The sequence below is a fragment of the Mirounga angustirostris genome, unplaced genomic scaffold (genome assembly GCF_029215605.1).
Source record: "Mirounga angustirostris isolate CCGP_5_RB_7025 unplaced genomic scaffold, mMirAng1.0.hap1 SCAF_5, whole genome shotgun sequence".
Classification (NCBI taxonomy): domain Eukaryota; kingdom Metazoa; phylum Chordata; class Mammalia; order Carnivora; family Phocidae; genus Mirounga; species Mirounga angustirostris.
In genome coordinates, this window is record NW_026991713.1 from 176,965,310 (window position 1) to 176,984,020 (window position 18,711).

General features: G+C 54.7%; 1 protein-coding gene across 12 annotated transcripts in view; it reads right to left on the minus strand.

Moving 5' to 3' along the window:
• Positions 1-1,855: 1,855 nt before the first annotated feature.
• Positions 1,856-18,711, minus strand: part of SDK1 (sidekick cell adhesion molecule 1) — an 854,344-nt gene continuing 837,488 nt past the window's right edge. For all 12 annotated transcript variants that reach the window (XM_064593372.1, XM_064593371.1, XM_064593374.1 and 9 more), the window contains 3 exons: positions 18,583-18,703; positions 17,992-18,121; positions 1,856-5,513 (listed from right to left, as the gene is read on the minus strand). In XM_064593372.1, coding sequence (XP_064449442.1) covers positions 5,262-5,513; positions 17,992-18,121; positions 18,583-18,703 — 503 coding nt within the window. In that variant the 3' untranslated portion in view covers positions 1,856-5,261. The remainder of the gene's footprint in view (positions 5,514-17,991; positions 18,122-18,582; positions 18,704-18,711) is intronic.

Genomic DNA, 18,711 nt, shown 5'->3' on the forward strand with positions numbered 1-18,711 from the left:
ACTTTCTCCTGAGCCCCCGGGCCTTCCTGGGGCTCGGCTGCTGGAGCCTCTGCGGCCCCACAGGCTGGCCCCCTCCGGGCAGGTGCACTGTCTGCGCTCAGAGCTCAGGCCCCAGCGTGAGGAGGGTCCCCCCGGCCCAGCCCCCCGGGTGCTCGGAGCAGGGTTCTCCCGCTGCAAGTAGGTGAACAGTCTCAGGCTAACCTAAGCAAACGGAACTCATCGTCGGAACTAGGGCGCTTGCCCCGTTGACAGGAACAGTTTGGAAACTGGCGCTTTGCCGAGGGCCGTGCCAGGGGCTCAAGCTCCCTAGTGGGGCCCAGGCCCCCATTATCCTGTGGATGGGGCTCTCGGTGAAGGAGAGGAGGACCCAGAGCCCCAGTTCCCTTCAGCGGCAGCCCCTGCGCCCCACTGCTGCTTCCGCGCCCACCGATGCGCACTGTGGGCCACCTGGGGCCGGGCTCTGCGGGACTCGGGGCGCGGGCATCCTCAGCGGGGCGCGCTCCGCTCCTGCCCCTCCCCCGTCCCCAGTCCCATCCTCAGGGGCCGAGGAACCGCGCACTCAGGCCTCCTCCCGGGCTGGGACCCTCACCCACGTCGCTTTTCCTGCCTCGGGCAGTCCACCTACCTGTCACCCAGCACGGCAGGGGGGTTCTGTTCCTGGTGACGAATGCCGCGTTCAGAAAGGCCGTCCATGAACTTCTCAACAAGCACAGTCTTCACGAAAGAGCTTTGCGCGGCCCAGGCCCAGGGAACGCGCACGTTTTCTCTGTGGTCAGGAGGACAGTGTGTGTGCCCCGCGGCCGCCAGGCTCCGAGCTTCGCGCAGGGGCACTGGCTTCTTCAAGGCTCTGCGCCCCAGCTCTTCCCGGAAGGCAGTGCGGTGGCTCAGGACCCTGGCCCTGGGGCCCCCGGCCACCTAGCTCTGGAGCCCGATCTGCCCCTTGCCAGCTGGCTTCCCTGGGGGCAGGTGTCTGCACCTCTCTGGGCGTTTCCTCATCTACAGGCTGGGAGCCCTGGTGGAGTCCCGTGGACTGACACGGGCCAAGAACACAGAAGGCCGCCCGGCCAGCGGTGGTGGTCAGTAACCGTCCGCTGTCTTTGACAGGCAGGCGCATTGACATCCTGGGGACGGCGGGAAACGCGCAGTTTTCAGTGTCATATTTATGGACGCTGGAAGATAGGCCGTCGATGGCGGCAGGGGAAAAGAGAAAAATGAAAACGTTCTTACCTCTGGCTCGTTGGTGGCAGTGCCGGCTTCTGGAGCAAGAGGGCCATTCTGGAACTACAGGCCCCGCTGCTCCCTGCAGCCGGCAATCCGCCTCTCCCCAGGGCCGGCTTGCCTTGCCTGCACCTGGGAATCACCTGGATAGCTTTCAAAAAAGAAGCGGGTGCCTGTCCCAGCCCCCAGAGATCCTGTCTTCGTTGGTCTGGGCGTGGCCGCAGCCCTGGGGTCTGTGAGCACTCCCAGTGATCCTGAAATGCACCGCGCATGGCGGGGAGTCACCCTGTGACGCACGTGGGGATCTGGAGAGGGAAGCCTCTCCTGGGGGTCAGGAGGGAGGCCTTGCTCCGGCCTGCATGCCCGCCAACCAAGGCTAAGTCTGGTAGGGAGCAGTGGAGCCTTTGGGGCACGGCCAGGTGGTGGGACAACATGGCCAGGTGCCCCCCGCGTGCGTCTCCCCGGGAGAGTGTAAATCCCTCTGACCTCAGCCCTGCTCTGTGTGCGCACCTGCATCTCCCCGGGAGCGGGGTCTGGGACAGCTGCGTGTGTGGTTGAGGCCTGCACCGGGGTTCATCTTTACAGCCCTAGAATTCACGAGTCCTTTCATCGATACTTGAAGAAAACCACAAGTGAATAAGGAACAAAATGATGTTTTTATTAAAAATCGTACCCATAGCACCTCTCTGTCTTCCTACAAGTTTTTTTTCTTTTCTTTTCTTTCTTTCTTTCTTTCTTTTTTTTTTTTTAACGAGATCTGGTTTTCTGCACAATTCCAGAAAACGTTGTTGGGAAAACTTGAGGATTGACCTAAACTCTCCATAACCCAGAAGGCGCCGTGGAGGGGAGATGAGGCGTGCCTCCGCAGACTAGCTCAGTTCACAGATGGCTACAGTGTTTCTGCCTTCCCGACCCCTGGTCCATGCTACAGGGATGCTGCATTAAGGACAGCCAGATTGGGATACGTGGATGGATTGCTCATTGGGAGAATAACTACACTGTGTGCCGAGAATTAGTAAAAACTAGAAACCATGCTACGATCCATTACGCAAACACCATGCTTCAGTCCAGTCGTGATCAAGTACAAGCCCAGCATCAAAAGAAGTTTACAGAGCACGCGCGACCCTTCCTCCTGGCGGCCTGGACATTTTCGCTGGCCGTGGGCCTGGTCCCTCACTCGCGGGGCATGGGCCCCACCTTGCCCTAGGCCACACGGTCCTCTGCTACGACGTTTCATCGAGTACTCCTTAAAAGCTTGGCCGTGAGAGCAGCGGAGGGGAAGGCTGGGGGAGGAGGGGCTCGGTGTGAGCCGATTTATCCAGGAGGGGGTACACGAGGCCATGCTGATGTGCTCCACGCCCGCTGGGTGCGGGCACTGCCTGCAGCCGCCCCCGCCGCTCACCTGTCTGGGCACGCGGTGCTCTGGTGCCGGGCGGAGAGGGGCAGCCCCGTGCATGCCCAGCCCTGCGGCTCCGACAGACAGCCCGGCCCCTCGTGGCCGCTTCGCTGCTTCACCCCCACCTGTCAGCTCCATCTCCAGTGACCCACCTGAGGGTGAGCCTGGCCGGGGAGCGCCCGCATGACGTCATTCCGGAGGACGGCAAGAAGCGGACGTCTCATCTTGTCTTGGTTAAATGTTGCTTGTTCGTGTGAGATAGTTTTTTTTCCTCTGTAAGGGTGAGAGGCCGGGAAGTGACGCTTGTCCCCGCGCCACTCTGAGGTGGGGGGGGTGGGGCAGACACCGGACTGCGAACACCCTCTTTTCCGCTGGGTGCAGCCTCTCCCCGGGGCCCGGCTAACAGCGGGTCTGCAGCCAGGGTAGGCTCAGCAGTTCCACGCAGGGCAAGTTCAGGAAGGGGAGAGAAAGCACAGGGAAGAGGATGAGCCTTGAAAAAGGTGTCGTGTCGCGGCAGAAACCTCCAAGGCAAAGAACACACCTCAAACCAAATCGTCCTCGTTCCAACACGTTCTAACACTTTCCCCCGTTATTTAAAGCAAAGTCCATATGGCTTAGAGAGCGAAGTGCACGGAAGGCAGGGTTTGTCCGAGTTCTCTGCTGGCGCCTGTCTTCCAAGAAGTTCCGCCTGCGTCTCGGGCCGAGAGCAACGAGCAGGGGCTCCGGACCTGAGGGGCGTCCTGTCCCGTGAACTCTGGTGGGTGATTCTCACGCACAAGTGGCTTTGGGCAGAGCATCTAGGATTTTTGGTTTAGACTATTTCTGCTTCCACTCAGAAAAAGGCGGCAGGAAGGAGAGAAGGAAGGGAAGGAAAAGGAGGGGATTGAGAGAGAGAGAGAGAGAGAGAAAGGAACCTTCCCTCTAGTTTTGGAAAAACTGAAAAGGGGCTTTTCACCCAACACAAAACTCTCCTCGGTCTCCTGGGGCCACAGGCAGCCTCTCTGAAAGCAGAGGGCCCCATGGAGGTGTAGAAGGAAGACAGCCGAGGAGACACCACACGCTCTCCGTGTGGCCCGGAGACAGGCTCCCCACCCTCAGGGCACCGCAGGTCATCTGGGAGGACAGCACCTGCCTCGCTCCCCTGGGCCTTGGGGCTGTCAGCAGGATGCCGGGCAGTGTCACGGCCACACTCCTTCTGGCGAGGTGGGGACACCGGGCCCCCCCCGAGCTCTGGGCGCAGTCTGGCTGGCACCAGGGGCATGCCGCATACACCGGACCCAGGCTCTGGCCTGGAGGGTCGGCCCTGCTCCGCAGCCACATCAGACCCCTCTTGCAAGAATACTGTGATGGCCGGAACCACAGCTACAGTTTGGACTCTCGAATTTTCAATGTAGTTCATGCTATTTTCATGTAGCTAAAAAACTAAAATGAAACAATAGCAAAGGGGAAAAAAAAATTTCCAGGAAACCCGTTAAGGCTAGAAGCTGGGCTCGGTCGGGGTGGGGGATGCAGCGGCACTGCTGGGCAAGGCAGTGGGCAGCAGGCGGAGCAAGGAGACCAGGGGGCCACGCTCAGAGGAAGGCCGGCGCCCACCTGTGCAGGAGGCCTGGTGAGGAGGAGGCAATTCGGGGCCTCGTTTGCTCAGAGCTGTTTTGCTTTATTTGGAGACACGCTTTTCGTCTTTCTCATGTACAAAGCTAAACAATAAAAAGGCACCTGGAGACAGCAGAGACTCATTCATTTCATGTGGCATATTTTAAAAAAAGATAAAAAGATTTAAAAAATACTCTGGTTAACAATGCACACCTCTTACACAACAAGCAGTTCTGCAAGCGCCGTCCGGTTCTGTGTGGGTTAGCGGGGTTGGCCGTGTGCTGTGTTCTCGGGAAGGAGCTAGCTTGCTGAGTGAGGGCCGGCGTGGGGCTTCCAGCCCGGGGTGGTTTCCGGCTCTGCACCGTCAGGTTTAAGGACAGAAAGGAAGAAAACGGCCCAGATATTTCACCACTGGGGTGACACGGTGCAACCAACGGGGTCATCACCGGGTCCGACGACCCCACCTCGCAATCTCTTGCCCCCTTGCCAGGAACCTGGAAGCTGATTCCTTGCCTAGAAACTGCGGAGGGAGAGTATTTCAGAGGTGGATGCAGTCAGCTGGAAAATCGCGGAGCCCAGGGCAGACTTCGCTCTGCGGGCGGGGAGGCGGCCAGAGCCCAGCCGGGCGGTGGCACCAATGGAGAGCCCGGCGCACAATGGTTCTCTGGAGGCACAGGAGGTAGAGAAGAGGAAGGAGCGGTCTGGACGCAGGCTCCCTCCATCCCCGCTCGTCCTCCCCCTGCAGCCTCCCAAGTTGGGCGTCGGGATGGAGAAACCCGGGCCCGGGGGGTTGGGGGGTCTGAGGCCTTCCTGCCATTGCACCACTGAAATACACCTTCTCATAAAAAGAAAAGAAAACAAAGAAACCCGCTTCCTGCAGCGATGTTACAAAAAGCCGTTAAAAAAACCTTCCTAATTGAAATCTAGTGTCCACAAGTAGGTAAAATCATCACTTATCAGAATTCTCTTTAAACAAAAGCTTGAGCTCAGTTATTGGAGTTGATTGTCTTAACAAAAGGAGGCTGGGAGGTCCGCCGAGGCCCCGCTGGGGCCGTCACACGAAGGAGGAGAAGCCGGTGAGCGGAGTCCGGGCGCCAGGGCCCGCGGGCGCGAACACGGCGCTCTGCGTGGTGACCACGGTGTGCAGGTGTGGGCCCGCCTCGCCGCCCGCCACCGCCTCGTACCTGTGTGGGGCGCGCCCGCCTGGGGCCCGCCGCTTCCACGAGTTGTAGTAGGTGGGGTCGCTCATGTAGTGGTTGACGAAGGAGTGCTGGGGGGGCGCGTCCTCGGACTCAGAGTCGGTGCCCTGGGGGGACAGCGAGGTGTGAGCAAACACACGGAGGGGGAGGACAGCTGGGGGGTGGGCATGGGCAAGGGGATGGGGCGGCCTGGAGGGAGGGGAGGGCAGCCCTGGGGGGAGGGTGGGCATGGGGGAGGGGATGGGGCGGCCTGGAAGGAGGGGGAGGGCAGCCCTGGGGGGAGGGTGGGCATGGGGGAGGGGATGGGGCAGCCTGGAGGGAGGAGGAGGACAGCCCTGGGGGGACCGGTGGCCACAGGGGAGGGCAGTCACGGGGAAGCATGGGGGCAGCCACGGGGGAGCGTGGCAGGGATGTGGCCACAGGCAGCCGGGCTGAGCTGGAAGCAGGGAGTGGCCAGAACGCAGGAGTAGCATTCACGACCCAAAGTGGGAAGGTCTGTGTCCGTTCCCGCCCTCTTCCCCTTCCTCCTCCGACTCCCACCCTCCACACGAGGTGCGCCCACACCTCCCCAGCCTGACAGCCCCCCGCAGACACCCGGCTGAGCTCGGCAGCTCCGCTGTGTTCACGCAGGGACAATGTGCTGTCCCAGCTGCTCCCAACCCCTCCGTGTGCTGAGCCTGTCCCAGGAGGGGTCCACACTGCCCTCTGGCCCCAGGACAGGTCTCCATGGCCTCCAGGGGGCGCTCTGTGTCCTCACGGGGCAGAAGGCCCGTATGGTGGGGCCCAGTGGGCTTGCCCGACCCTGCGGTGTAGGCTGGCCAGACCACAGGGAGTGGGCCCTGAGCCACGTGGAGGCGAGGAAGGGGCATCCTCCATGGGATACAAATTCCACGTGCTGTCACCTCCATGCACACCTCTGTGGGGAGGCTGCCGAGGATCGAGGCCCGAGTGAGCCAGGAGGTCTAACGGAGCCACCCAGCCCTGGCTCCCCAGGCCCTAGAGAGACCTGGCCCCTTGCCGAACGGTACACAAGAGCCCGCCCTGTTGACGCGTGAAGGCCAGTCTGAGGGGGTTTCTCTCCCTTTCTTTTTATCACATACATCCGCAGTTTCCGTTAAGAACGTTTAGTCCACGGTGTTTCGGTGTTCATATATATATATTTTTTAAAGATTTTATTTATTTATTTGACAGAGGGAGACATAGTGAGAGAGGGAACACAAGCAGGGGGAGTGGGAGAGAGAGAAGCACATTTCCCGCCGAGCAGGGAGCCCGATGCGGGGCTCGATCCCAGGACTCTGGGATCATGACCTGAGCTGAAGGCAGACGCTTAACGACTGAGCCACCCAGGCGCCCCTAATTTTAATTTTTTTTAAAGATTTTATTTATTTATTTGACAGAGGGAGACACAGCGAGAGAGGGAACACGAGCAGGGGGAGCGGGAGAGGGAGAAGCAGGCTTCCCGCCGAGCAGGGAGCCCGATGCGGGGCTCAATCCCAGGATCCCGGAACCATGACCTGAGCCGAAGGCAGACGCTCAACGACTGAGCCACCCAGGTGCCCCTCTGTGTTCATATTCTTGAAGCAAATCTCTATTTCCTGGTTTCCGGGAGTCGACTTTAAATCACTGGAAGCACTGCTAGCAGGCACAGTGGGTGAGGCCATTTTCCCAAGACAGTGGAGGCCCCCCTTTCCCTGCCCCAGAGCTGCTCTGTGGCCCTGGGAGCTTCTCGCACCCTGGGGAGCTCTGCCACTTGCCGGGGTGCAGCCCGCAGGCGGGCCAGGCTCTGCTGCCAGGCCCCACACCCTGAAAACACGGTGGGCTCCTCCCTGCACCACCGGGGACCTAGCAGAGGCCACGGACACCTCAAATATGCCAAAAACAGGTCCAGAGACGTGTGCCTGCCAGCCTTTCAAGTTCAAGGGGTGCGGTGGGGGGGACGGGAGCCTGTGGCTGGGTAAAGCCTCTCCCGTTCCCGATGCCCTGGCTGGGCTCTGACCCTGCCGCTCCTCACACTTCCTCTCTGGGCCCTGCCTGAGCTCTGCCCTTTTTCCTCTCCCTAGAGGGTGTCAGGAGGCCCCTGAAGGCTGTCTCAGAATCACCAGGGAAGTTTTGGGAGAGCACAGATCACTGGGTGTGGTTCCTGCTGTCTTGATGGCGAGGGTCTGGGGCAGGGGCCGGGAATGTGCATTTCTTAGAAGCTCCGGGGGGATTCTGATCAGTGGCCAGGCCGGAGTGAGGGCAGGGAAGGCGGGGAGAGCCGACTGCTGGCCCCCATTCTACGTGCCGTCTGTATAGAGACTCATGAAAGCCAGAGAGCGTCCCTTGGTGCTCTGAGCCACCCTCCCTCATCTGATGGGGAGGGCATGGCCCACATCACCCCCACGCAGGAAGCTCGATAGGGGGACTCACACTGTCCTCCACCCCGGAGCTGGCGCTGTGTCCTGGAAGCCTACGGAAGTGGGCAGAAGTCCCTGTGGACGTCGAGGGGGGCCGGAGCCTCCTGGGATTTTCCAGACGCAGACTGAGAATCTGGCTCTCACTCGAATACTTACAGGAAAGTAACAGTAAGTCACAGATTTGGGACTTCTCAGGACGTGAAATGTAAACTGTTTATGTTATGGCGCAATCAGCGGCTGGCAGCTGAATGCATTTGTGGTTCTTCTGCTTTTTATGGAGTCAGAGCTCATGCTAATGCAGGTCTGATGAAGGTCCCCTCCTGACACATCCCAGGATGCAGAGAGCGTCCAGCCCCTCCATAATCGGACAGTGATGGTGACAAGAGAGCCAAGAGGCGCTGCTTTTTAGCAGACGCTGCTACATGCAGAGTGATGCCCTGCACAGTCTCTGACACTGCACAGCGGCCTGTGAGCTGCAGAGTTTTATTCCTATTTTAGGGGTGAAGAGAGAGGCTCAGAGAGCCGGCGAGCTGCCCAGTGTCCCAGGCGGGGTGGGAGCCGTGCCCAGGCCTTGTAGCCCCGAGGCTCCCGCTGCCTCGCCTTCCTGTCGGCTGAGCCGACTCACAACCCCCCACCCGTCATTCCCAGACCCACCGAGCTCTGAAAACCAAAAGCTGTTTTTGGAACTCATCTGGCAGCAAAGCCTGGCCCGCGTTGGGCTAATTTGGCAGCTAATCCTGAGCGCAACTGACGTCAAACTATTTAGCGTGAATAGTGCTCGGTTTTGCTGCAGAAATGCTAATGTAGTTTGGTCGGAGATTGCTGCCCCGACCCTGCTGGGGACGTGACCTAATGGTCAACGTATTCCCACAGCCGAAAAACGCTGAGTTCTTCAATGGACCTGGCCTTGGGGGCTGCAGGTAAGAGATGGGGCACCTGTAATTCCGGCAGCTAAAGTCTGTTTCTTCCTCTGTTTTCCAGCGGCCTCGAGGGGCTTAGGAGGCAAAGCTCTGTGTACACGGAGTCTGGCAGGAACAAGGGCAAAGGTCACCTGAAGGATCAGGTGGAGTCTATGTTATCGGCCCCTGAGCTGGGTTTGTCCCTCCTTCACACACCCATCTTGGCTCTAAGATCTGCAAGCTCAGGAGCAAAGAGTTCCCGTGGAGATGCGTCGGGGGCAGCCCCCCTCGAGAAAGGCACAGGACACTCGGGATGATGACAGCGGGTCCCACACCAGCTGGGGTCAGGGGTCATTGTTATGTGAAGACTGAACGTAAGATTCAAGATTTTCAGCCTCCTCACACCGTACCCTCTGGTGCTCGGAGGCCACCCCGCGCACCGCCTGTCCCAACCGCGAAGGATACGAGCAAAAGCGTGCGAAGGAGCGACTGGAGTCAATCTCCTCGCTTTGTGTCCGAAAGGACTGAGACCCACACAAGCACGCCACCTTCCCTGGGTCAGACTGGTCGGGGAGAGAGCCGGGCCAGACCCAGCGCTGGTATCACGGCCAAAGGTGGCAGAAATAAAGCCTCTTTAGAAACACGTCGGGACACCTTCCAGGCCAGCTGCCTAAAGGGTTAGGCCTCTGATCGGGGGAAACGGCCACATGCAGGCGTCCGCTTCGGCAGACCTGCCCAGGGCCCGCGTCTCCCCGGTCTTGTGACCCCTGCCCACCCCTCCTCCTGCAGCTGTTGGGTCATGGAGAAGCTGGGCTCACAGTCACCAGGTGGCAGCCGGGGGAGGGGGGGCTGTCTGGTCTAGAAGGGACTCCCGCGTTCTTGCAGGAGGCAGTCTTTCCAAGGGCACGTCCAGCCCGGCTTAGAGGATGGATGTATCCCGTGTCCCACACCCGTATGCCTGTTTACGTGGTGAACGATCTAGTCTCACTGGAGATGGCTCAGAAGCTACATCATTATATGTTTTCTCAACCACAGACCTCAAAGTCCTACGGAATGGAGACGGGGTCTGTGATAGATGTGGGTGCTGAGAAGAGGCCCCGGCAGGAGACAGTTGGGTGGTTGTCTGGCTCACAGTGATGTCCCAATGTGCGTCTCTGGGCTTTGACCTTCCCGAATGAACTTCAGGAAGTGATCCTTCTCTACGTGTCCTTGTCCGTGGGCTGAATGGCCTGTCCCTCATTAAACAGTGATTGGCTAATCAGAATCCTCCCTGGGACTCTCTGCACTGCATGCAGAAGAGCAGTTTTCTTTATGGGGCAAAGCTGGGCGGCCGGCTGTGTGTCCTGAGTGGGCAGGGCCCAGAGACCCAGCCAAGAGCACCTGTGAGGGGAGAAGACCATCCTGCAGAAAGACAGGAGAGACAGGAGCGTAAGAGTGGAGGGTCACATGACACGTAAGCCTGGCCTCCTGGCTCCTGCTAAGCCCTCGACATGATCTCCGCGAGAGAGCACTGAATCAAAATGCCATCCTTCCTCCTGCTGCCTGCTCTGTTTATTGTTTATGTGACATTATTATTTTTTAATGGGGATGTATTTTAGTGAGTTAGAATTATTGACAAAAAGGCAATGCTGCAGGGTCCTTTCTTTTTAAGTTTCCTGTGTGATATGAAGTAGCGATGTGTGTTGGTTTCCCAGGAAACCAGAGAAGGACAGCAGGTGATTGGATGTGGTGGCAGTTTCTAAAGGTGCACAGATGCCTGGCGAGCAGCTAATAGAGATAATCTCAACACTTTCGGTATTATATTTGCAAGATGAAAGAGTCAACTATTAACAGGGAATTAATTAGATATGAGGTCTAAGTTGGTTGGAGCAGGAGAGGTTTTGAAAACAGTTTTTATCATGCGATTCGAATAGTAGTCCTGATATGCAGTTGCGTGAAAACCCGGTGACAGACCCTCTTATTCCGAACCGGAGAAGGAGAAGGAGCCACTGCAGGGGTCAGTCAACACCAGTGGCCTGACTCACAGTGGCTCCAATCAGGCAGGTTCTGGGGCTCCTGTGAACCCATTCGCAGAATTTCCACTTTAAGCAATATTCCTGAAAACGGTTAAAAAAAAATACCCTGGGGAGAAAGGGACAGCGTCGCTAGCTTCTTAGTGAAATAACAGCTTTGCAGAAGAGTACTTCCAGCCAAGACCTTGTAGGGTTTCGGGCTCCTTATCTCCTGGGGCTCTGCAGAGGAGGGTGGGCAGGAGGGGAGGGCATCAAACCCTCGATGAAGCCCAGGGCCCAGAACGTGCCTTACTCTTCACCTCTGACATCTCAGCATGCAGTCTGTCTAAACCTAGAAGCTGCCTCTGGTGGAGGGGATTAGTATCCGGAATCTAAATCCAGTCCTAGTTGAGATAGTGCCCTGGTGTATTGTGCTGCGGCCCACTCCTGGGTCTTTCTCCCTGGGACCCTTGCCTATCTCTCTGAGGGCTCTGTCTACAGCGGCATACTTTGACCCTGTTTCTGTGCGTCTGGGGTTCAGGGGCTAGGCCAGAAGTCATCATTGCCAGATTTAGGGAGCCCATGCTTCTCCCCTCTGAATACCAGAACCATCCATTACGAATGGAAAAGGTGTTTCCAGAATGGCTGGTGAGGAGCCAGCAGATTCTCTTCCTGGTGGCGCAACGATTTAACTGGGGAAAGTTATTTTATAAACAGGGATTTAAAGTCTCTGGAAATAGTGGCAAGGACATATAGCAAATGGAGAAAGATTTATTCCACAAAAATCTAAATTTCACTAAGAACAGCAAAAGTCAGAGGCACTTGAACTGTGACCTGCATCAATGCCCCCACCCCCGATCCCCAGCTCAGCATGACGGAAGCTCTATCCTGGGCAGGTATGGCCAAGAGAACGGGGTTCCCTTCCTCACCCTGTCTTCACCTGTAGGCTGGTTGGTCTACACCACTTGAGAATCCTGAGCCCGCATTGCCCCTGCCTCGGATAGCTTGTAGGGAAGATGTCTGACACGGAGAGGGGCCAGCTCAGAAGCCCAGGGACTACCATCTCCACCCAGTGCCCTACTTGTGCAGTTGGTACGTCACTATGGGAGAAGGGAGCCACTGGCTCCACCCCCAGCTTTGGTGCTGTGACATGGAAGTCCCACAGAGTGCGGAGAGACAGTCCATTAGAACAGAGAGCTCCAGAGTTCTCCTAAGGGGAATGGCTTTGTTGGGAAAGAGCATGCCTAAGGGCATTGCTGAAAACAGCGGAGTCCTTTGGGGTGAGAAATTATGAGGAAGCTGGTAGTTCCATGATTGTAACAAGTGAAGCAATCAACTAGCCAGAAGTTTAACAGAGAGAACTGGGGAAAGAGAGACAGCTCAGGAGAACTCTCTTGGAAGCAGAGCAAAATTCAGATTGACAACATCTTGCCCCTCAAAAGGGCTGCACTTTAATTGGATCAAGCTATGGAGTAATGTAGAGCCCTGGGCACTGTGAAAAATAATAGAGCCAGCCAGCGGTGGAGGTTAAGAGCTGGGTGTGATACCAACAGCGATAGACCGTCCAGAATCTTAACGGGGGTGAGAAAAAGAGACAGAGAAAGCCTGGCTGGGACCATGGTCATCCCTGGTATTCAGGGGCCTGAATGCATCCTCAAGGCTGTGCCTCTCAGGAAGGGCGTCAGGGGGGTGCCTGGGGGGGGCTCAGTCGTTGGGCGTCTGCCTTTGGCTCAGGTCATGGTCCCAGGGTCCTGGGATCGGGCCCCGCATCGGACTCCCTGCTTGGCGGGAAGCCTGCTTCTCCCTCTCCCACTCCCTCTGCTTGTGTTCCCTCTCTTGCTGTGTCTCTCTCTGTCAAATAAATAAATAAAATCTTTAAAAAAAAAAGGAAAGGCATCAGAGTCCACACTGCGGAGGAACCCGATTTCTACCGCACTAGTCCAGCCAAGTCACTAAGCAAGAAATAAGCAAATAAGCAAACAACAAGAATAATCCTTGGGGTGGAGGATATCAGTATTCAGAGTTGACACAATATGTTAACTAAAATGATCTATTTAAAAAAAAAAAACCAGGACAGTGTGTTCCATACATGGGGCAAAAATCAGGCAGCCTCTGAGGAGGCCCAAATGTTGGCAGACAAAGACCTTGAAGCAGCTATTATGATATATTCACAGAACGAAAGGAAGCTATGTTTAAAGAATGAAACTAAGATGACAATATTGCACCCAGCAAAGAAATTCAATAGAGATAGAAATTACTTAAAAAGAACCAAATGAGAAGTTTTGGCATTGAAAAATACAATAGCCAAAATGAACAAATCAACAGAGGGGCCCCATGGTATGCTGGGTCTGGCAGAGGAAAGAATCAAGGCACGTGGAGATATCGACAGAGGTTATGCAATCTGAAACACAGAGAAAAAAGAATGAACACATACAAGAAAGAACAACAACAGAAGAAGAGAGAATCTGATGAAGGTACAGAGCACTGGGACGCGAGACCCTCATGATAGCACTGGGTTGAGAAGAGAAAAAAGAGGCAGAAAAAAACAGGCGAAAAAATGACTTAAAACTTTCCAGATTTGACCAAAAGCATTAATCCACACACCCAAAAAGCTCCATAAACACCCAGTAAGATAAATTGAACCAAGTCCACACCCAGACACCTCACAGTCAAAAACACAAAGACAGAAACTCTTCAAATCATGGACAAAGGAACTCACATAATATTAAGAGTTGGCTTCTAGTCAGAAAAAAACTGGGGGACAGAAGGCAATGGGGCAACATAGTCAAAGCGTTGAATAAAAACTGCCAACCAAAAATCATCTGTTCAGCAGAACTACTTTCGAAAACAAAGGTGAAATAAAGACATTCTGAGATAAACAGAAACAGGAAAATTCTTTGCTAGCCAACTTGCCTTACAAGAGATACCGAAGGAAGACCGACAGGTTGAAAGCAAACAATACAGACAGAAATTCAAATTCACACGAAAAGACAGAATGTACCAACAAAGATGATCACACATGATTAGTTATAAGAGATAGTATGATTGCATATGTCTTCCCCTTTCTTCTCTTATGAGTTAAAAAACAATTTCATAAAATATGTATATGATTGTATTGTTGGGCCTGCAATGTGTAGAAATGTAACATATTTAACAATAACAGCACAAAGGAGAAGGTGAAGAAATGGCACCCAATGGTGACTTGAATCCATAAGAAGAAATGAAGAGGACCAGAAAAAGTACATAAGCAGGCTATCGTGGTAAACTCTAGAAATATACTTGCTCTCCTTTCCTCCCTCGACTTCCTTTAAAGACATATAGTTCTGTAAAGTAGTAACTATAAAAAATGTATTCTTGAGTTTGTAACAGTATGGATATACAGACATAATATGTATAATAATAGCACAGAAAGGGGAGGAGGCCATAGAGTTGTATAGGAATAAAGTTTCTACATGTCACTGAGATTTAGTAGAAATCTTTTTTTTTAAAGATTTATTTATTTGTGTGTGTGTGTGTGAGAGAGAGAGAGAGAAGAGAGAGAGAGAGCACATGAGCTGGAGGATTGGGGGGGGGGGCAGAGGGAAAGAATTTCAAGCAGACAGACTCCCTGCTGAGCACAGAGCCTGATGTGGACCTCGGTCCCAGGACCCTGAGATCATGACCTAAGCTGAAATCAAGAGTTGGATGCTTAACCAACTGAGCCGCCCAGGCGCCCCTAGTATAAATCTTAAGTAAATGTTGATACTAGAGCAACGACTAACAAAAATAACTGAAAAAATAGAATAGAAGCAAAAATAAGCAAATTAAGAAGGTATACTAGAAAATTTTCACTTAAAAAAAGTGGGAGAAAAAGAGGAATAAAGATATGAGACATACAAAAGACAAATATCAAAACAGCAGATGTAAATTCTATCATAGCAGTAATTACATTAAATGTGAATGGATTAAACAATCTAGTCAAAAGGCAGAGATTGGCAGAACAAAACTGATATGCACCCAGCTACACACTATCTGTAAGAGATACATTTTAGATTAAAAGACACAAACAGGTTGAAAGTAAAAGAATGGAAATGAAACACCATGTCATCAGTAACCAAAAGAGAATCGGAGTGGCTGAGTAATATCAGACAAAATAATCTTGAAGACAAAATTGTTACCAGAGACAGAGGGACATACTGTACTACGAAAGGGTCAATCCATCTAGGAGACATAACTATCGTATACATATATCTACCTGAAGACAGAGCCCCAAAATACACAAATTGACAGAATTCGAATGAGAAATAGACAATTCAATAATAGTTGGAGACTTCAATACATTAGTGGATGGCAGAAGATCAAAAACCCAGGTGACTTCCACAACACTGGGAATCAACCAGACCCCACAGACACATACAGAGCACTCCGCACAACTGCAGAATAACACGCTCTTTTCAAGTGCATATGAAACATTCTTCTGGCACAGACCATAAAACAAGACTCAACACATTTAACAGGATTGTAAATATACAAAGCATGTTCCTGGGCCACAATGGAAGAAAATTAAAAAATCAATAATAGAATGACACTTGGGAAATTCACAAATATGAGGAAATTAAAAACACACTCCTAAATAACCCACGTTCCAAATGGGTGAATTTGTGGTATGTGAACTACATCTCAATCAAGCTGTTTAATAAATGTGGTTCAAAGCAAGCTCTCCCATCTGAGCTGGCACTTCTGAGATGATGAACGTCCCCACGTCCCTCTGTTGGGATCCCGTGAATATTTAGTGCCTACAAATCTCCCAAATGCACAAGGTTCAAAGACAGGACCTAGCAAGATTATAAAGCGAAGAACTCTGGAAAAAGGATGGGCTTCATTGTATCTACCCACGGACCCGGGGGGCAGATAGAACCCAGGCATGGGAATTTCAGCTGGAGGTGACGGTCAGAGCTTTCCAGGGGCCTGGACCCCCAGATCCTAGGTGAAATTTTGCACATATATAGAGAGAGCATCTAACCTCTCATCAGGTTCCTGATAGAGCCCTTGACCCAAAAAGCACTGGGAACCACGAGAGGCATCTGTGGGAATTATAAAAGGAACCCCTTCCTCCTGGCACAGGCCTTGCACTTAGCCACAGTCCTAGAGTGAGGACAACTAAAATCTGTGCAGCAGGTCTGCAGGGAGGGACAGAACTGGGAGCCCGGTGCTCAGATATGCCTTTCAAGAACCCCCTCCCCCACTGCCCCCATCAGTGCATGTCCAGGGAAGACATAAAAACTTCCGTAAGCTTTGGCTTTATCCTCTATTACATGAAGATCATGACAACCTCCTTGCAGGATTTAGTGTGAATTCCACGCCCCTCTCTCCAGCACCTGCCCTCCTCCCCTCTTCCCTCCCTACCCTCAGCCCCTCCCTCTGTCCCCTCTGTGCCTGTGTGTGTTTGTATGTAGGTATCCATGTATGTGCGCATGTATGCACCTGTGTATATGCCGAGGTCAGGGCCTGTATACACTTAACCCTCCATCAAACCAGCTGAATTTGCATCTCAAAACAGCCCACTTGTGTGAGAGGAGAGACAGACTGGATGCGGCCCGTCCACCCATTCTGAGAATGCTTTCATGAACAAAGAGTTCAGAATTCATGCATCCAACCCGGGCTGCTGACCCCGGGGTGCTGAGCTGGAGGCGACAGCGGAGGCCAGGGCTCCGCCAAGCTCTGGATGACCTCACGCTTAGTCTTGTCGGCTGGCCAACGAGCAGAATCGCTCTACCTCATGGGACAGAAGGCAATGGGGCAACGTCTGAGATGGCTGAGCATGAGATGAGTGTGCCTGGCCCATAGTAGGTGCTCAATTAGTGCTTACCCTCTGTTGCACCGCCACGAGCTCGACCTGCAGGGCCAATGTGGGAGGGCTGTGGGCCCCAGACAGCCGCAGGCCCTGGAATTACGGACAGACGCCGTGCAGGGGCCCTGCGAACGCGTCTCTAACTGCTGCCACAGATGGTATGTGCTAGAAGGCTAGCCTACTCATTCCCAGCGTGTGGCTCTTGGTGCAAGCAGCCAGAACAGCTCGAGAAAAGCTGCTGTTTCCTTATCACAAAAAGGCAGGTCATTTTTGCCGCATCTCACTTGACAGTCCCTTAACTGCCGACAAATGTCCCTTTCCGGACCTCTGTGGTGCTGCTTGTTTTCCCCACGCCTGAGGCTACGGGACAGACAGGGCGCCTGGCGTCCTTTGTAAACAGAGAGCCCAGAGCAGAGGGGACGCGGTGTCACACGACACCCACCTGCCGCCCCATCTCACTTGGAGTTCATATACAAAGCACAATTTAAAAGAAGCCATTTTATTGAGCCCCAGGGCTTAATAAGGCCTGAATTCAGGTCCAAACGAAGGTGAGACTTATTTTAGATTAAATATTGATTTAGCGTATGAATGCCAAGAGGTGGGGCAGGCCTACGTGTCCAGCAAATGGCGTGGTGATTTTCCTCTCTCTCAAGACTTGGCATATGTGAAATAAAAAAGTTTAGGACTGATGGAGGACCACCTCTCTAACTGCCGCTCTAGCTGGCTTTGCTCGTAAATGCAAGGCACCGAGGCAGCACCCTTGTGGAGAAAGGCACCTCCCGGGGGCCGGGTGTGGGGGGCTGAGCCCCTGAAGGAGACTCCCATGGCTGCCCCCGGACGACATCCTCCCCTGACTGCTCCCTGATGGAGGCCTTGCCCGGGGCGTGCTCAGATGCTCAGGGGGCCTCGCATATGCAGGCCCATGGGTCCCAGGTGGGGGGCACTCCTCGGGGGCAAGGTCTCTCTGGTCCATCTGCTCAGTGAGGACAGGGACAAGTCAGAGTTTCCCAGACCCTGTAACGGTCCCAGAAGGGCAGTGGCTAAGTCCCCCTTTAGCACAAGGAAGCAGGGCAGGACAGAGGGGAAGGGGCTGCCGGGGTTGGGGTCCCGGGTTCGGTGGGTTTTGCAGGCTCAGACTGTCCGCCCCTGTAGCTGGGGTCTACCAGCCAGGTTCTACGGTCACCACCAGAAAACATGGTTGATTTCTGGAAGCCAAACAGAAAGTGAGCCAGCTTCGGGATCAGAAGGCACTTTGGGCGAGGTATTGATCTGAGAGTTGGCCCAGTACCCGTGACCTCCAGGCCCGAAGGAGCTGAAGCATGGAATTCCTCATCTATAAAAGGGAGTCATTTCCCACTGGCCCTGCTGCCCAGAGTGGCTGCGAGAGTCAGACGGGACCCGAGAGGCGGCGCCACGGGAAGGCAGAGGGCTGGTCACAGAGGTAGGGGATGGCGGTGGCAGCCACTGACCTCGGATTCCGAAGCGTCCACCGACTTCTCCTTGAGGTTGGCGCTCTCGGTCAGCACAGCTCCGTTGTACTTGTTGCAGATGTCCTCGTCTGAGTAGTGCAGCCCACCGGGGCTGGGCCGCGGCGGGGACCTAGGACAGGACGGGGCCGCAAGGGAGGGACGCGGGCTCAGGGCAGCTCTGGCCACGGACACCTCCCCCGGGGGCCTCCTGACCCGCCCTGCAGCCGTGGTCACATTGGTGAGAGGACATCCATGCTGATGGTCAGTCCGCCACAGCTTTGCGTGATGGCATGTGGAGTAGGAATTCGCTAATCCTACGAGTGCAGCTAGCCCCCAGGGGGCCAGACGGGAGGGTGGGGGGCTCCCGAGGTCACTCCCCTCCTGCCTGAGATATGCTTCTTTTTGTAGCTCCAGAGAGGGATGTAGGATGCCCCCTGCCCCCTGCCATTCCTTCTCCCCCCCAGGCTCAACGCTGCCCTGTTGGGGTTTGGTGGGTGCCCACGGGCACGGTGGCATGTCTGTGGCCGGCACCCCCACCGTGGCTGGTGCAGATCTTCAGGCAGAGGGGGGTTACGGCTGCTGTGTCCCTACCTGGTCCCATTCTTCTTCGAGAAGGTGTTCTTGACATTGAGGTGGCGGCTGTTGAGCTCCAAGGCAGCAAACCCTCCGTTGTCCAGTGTCACGGACTCCTCCATGTTGGAAATGCTCTTACCTGCAGCC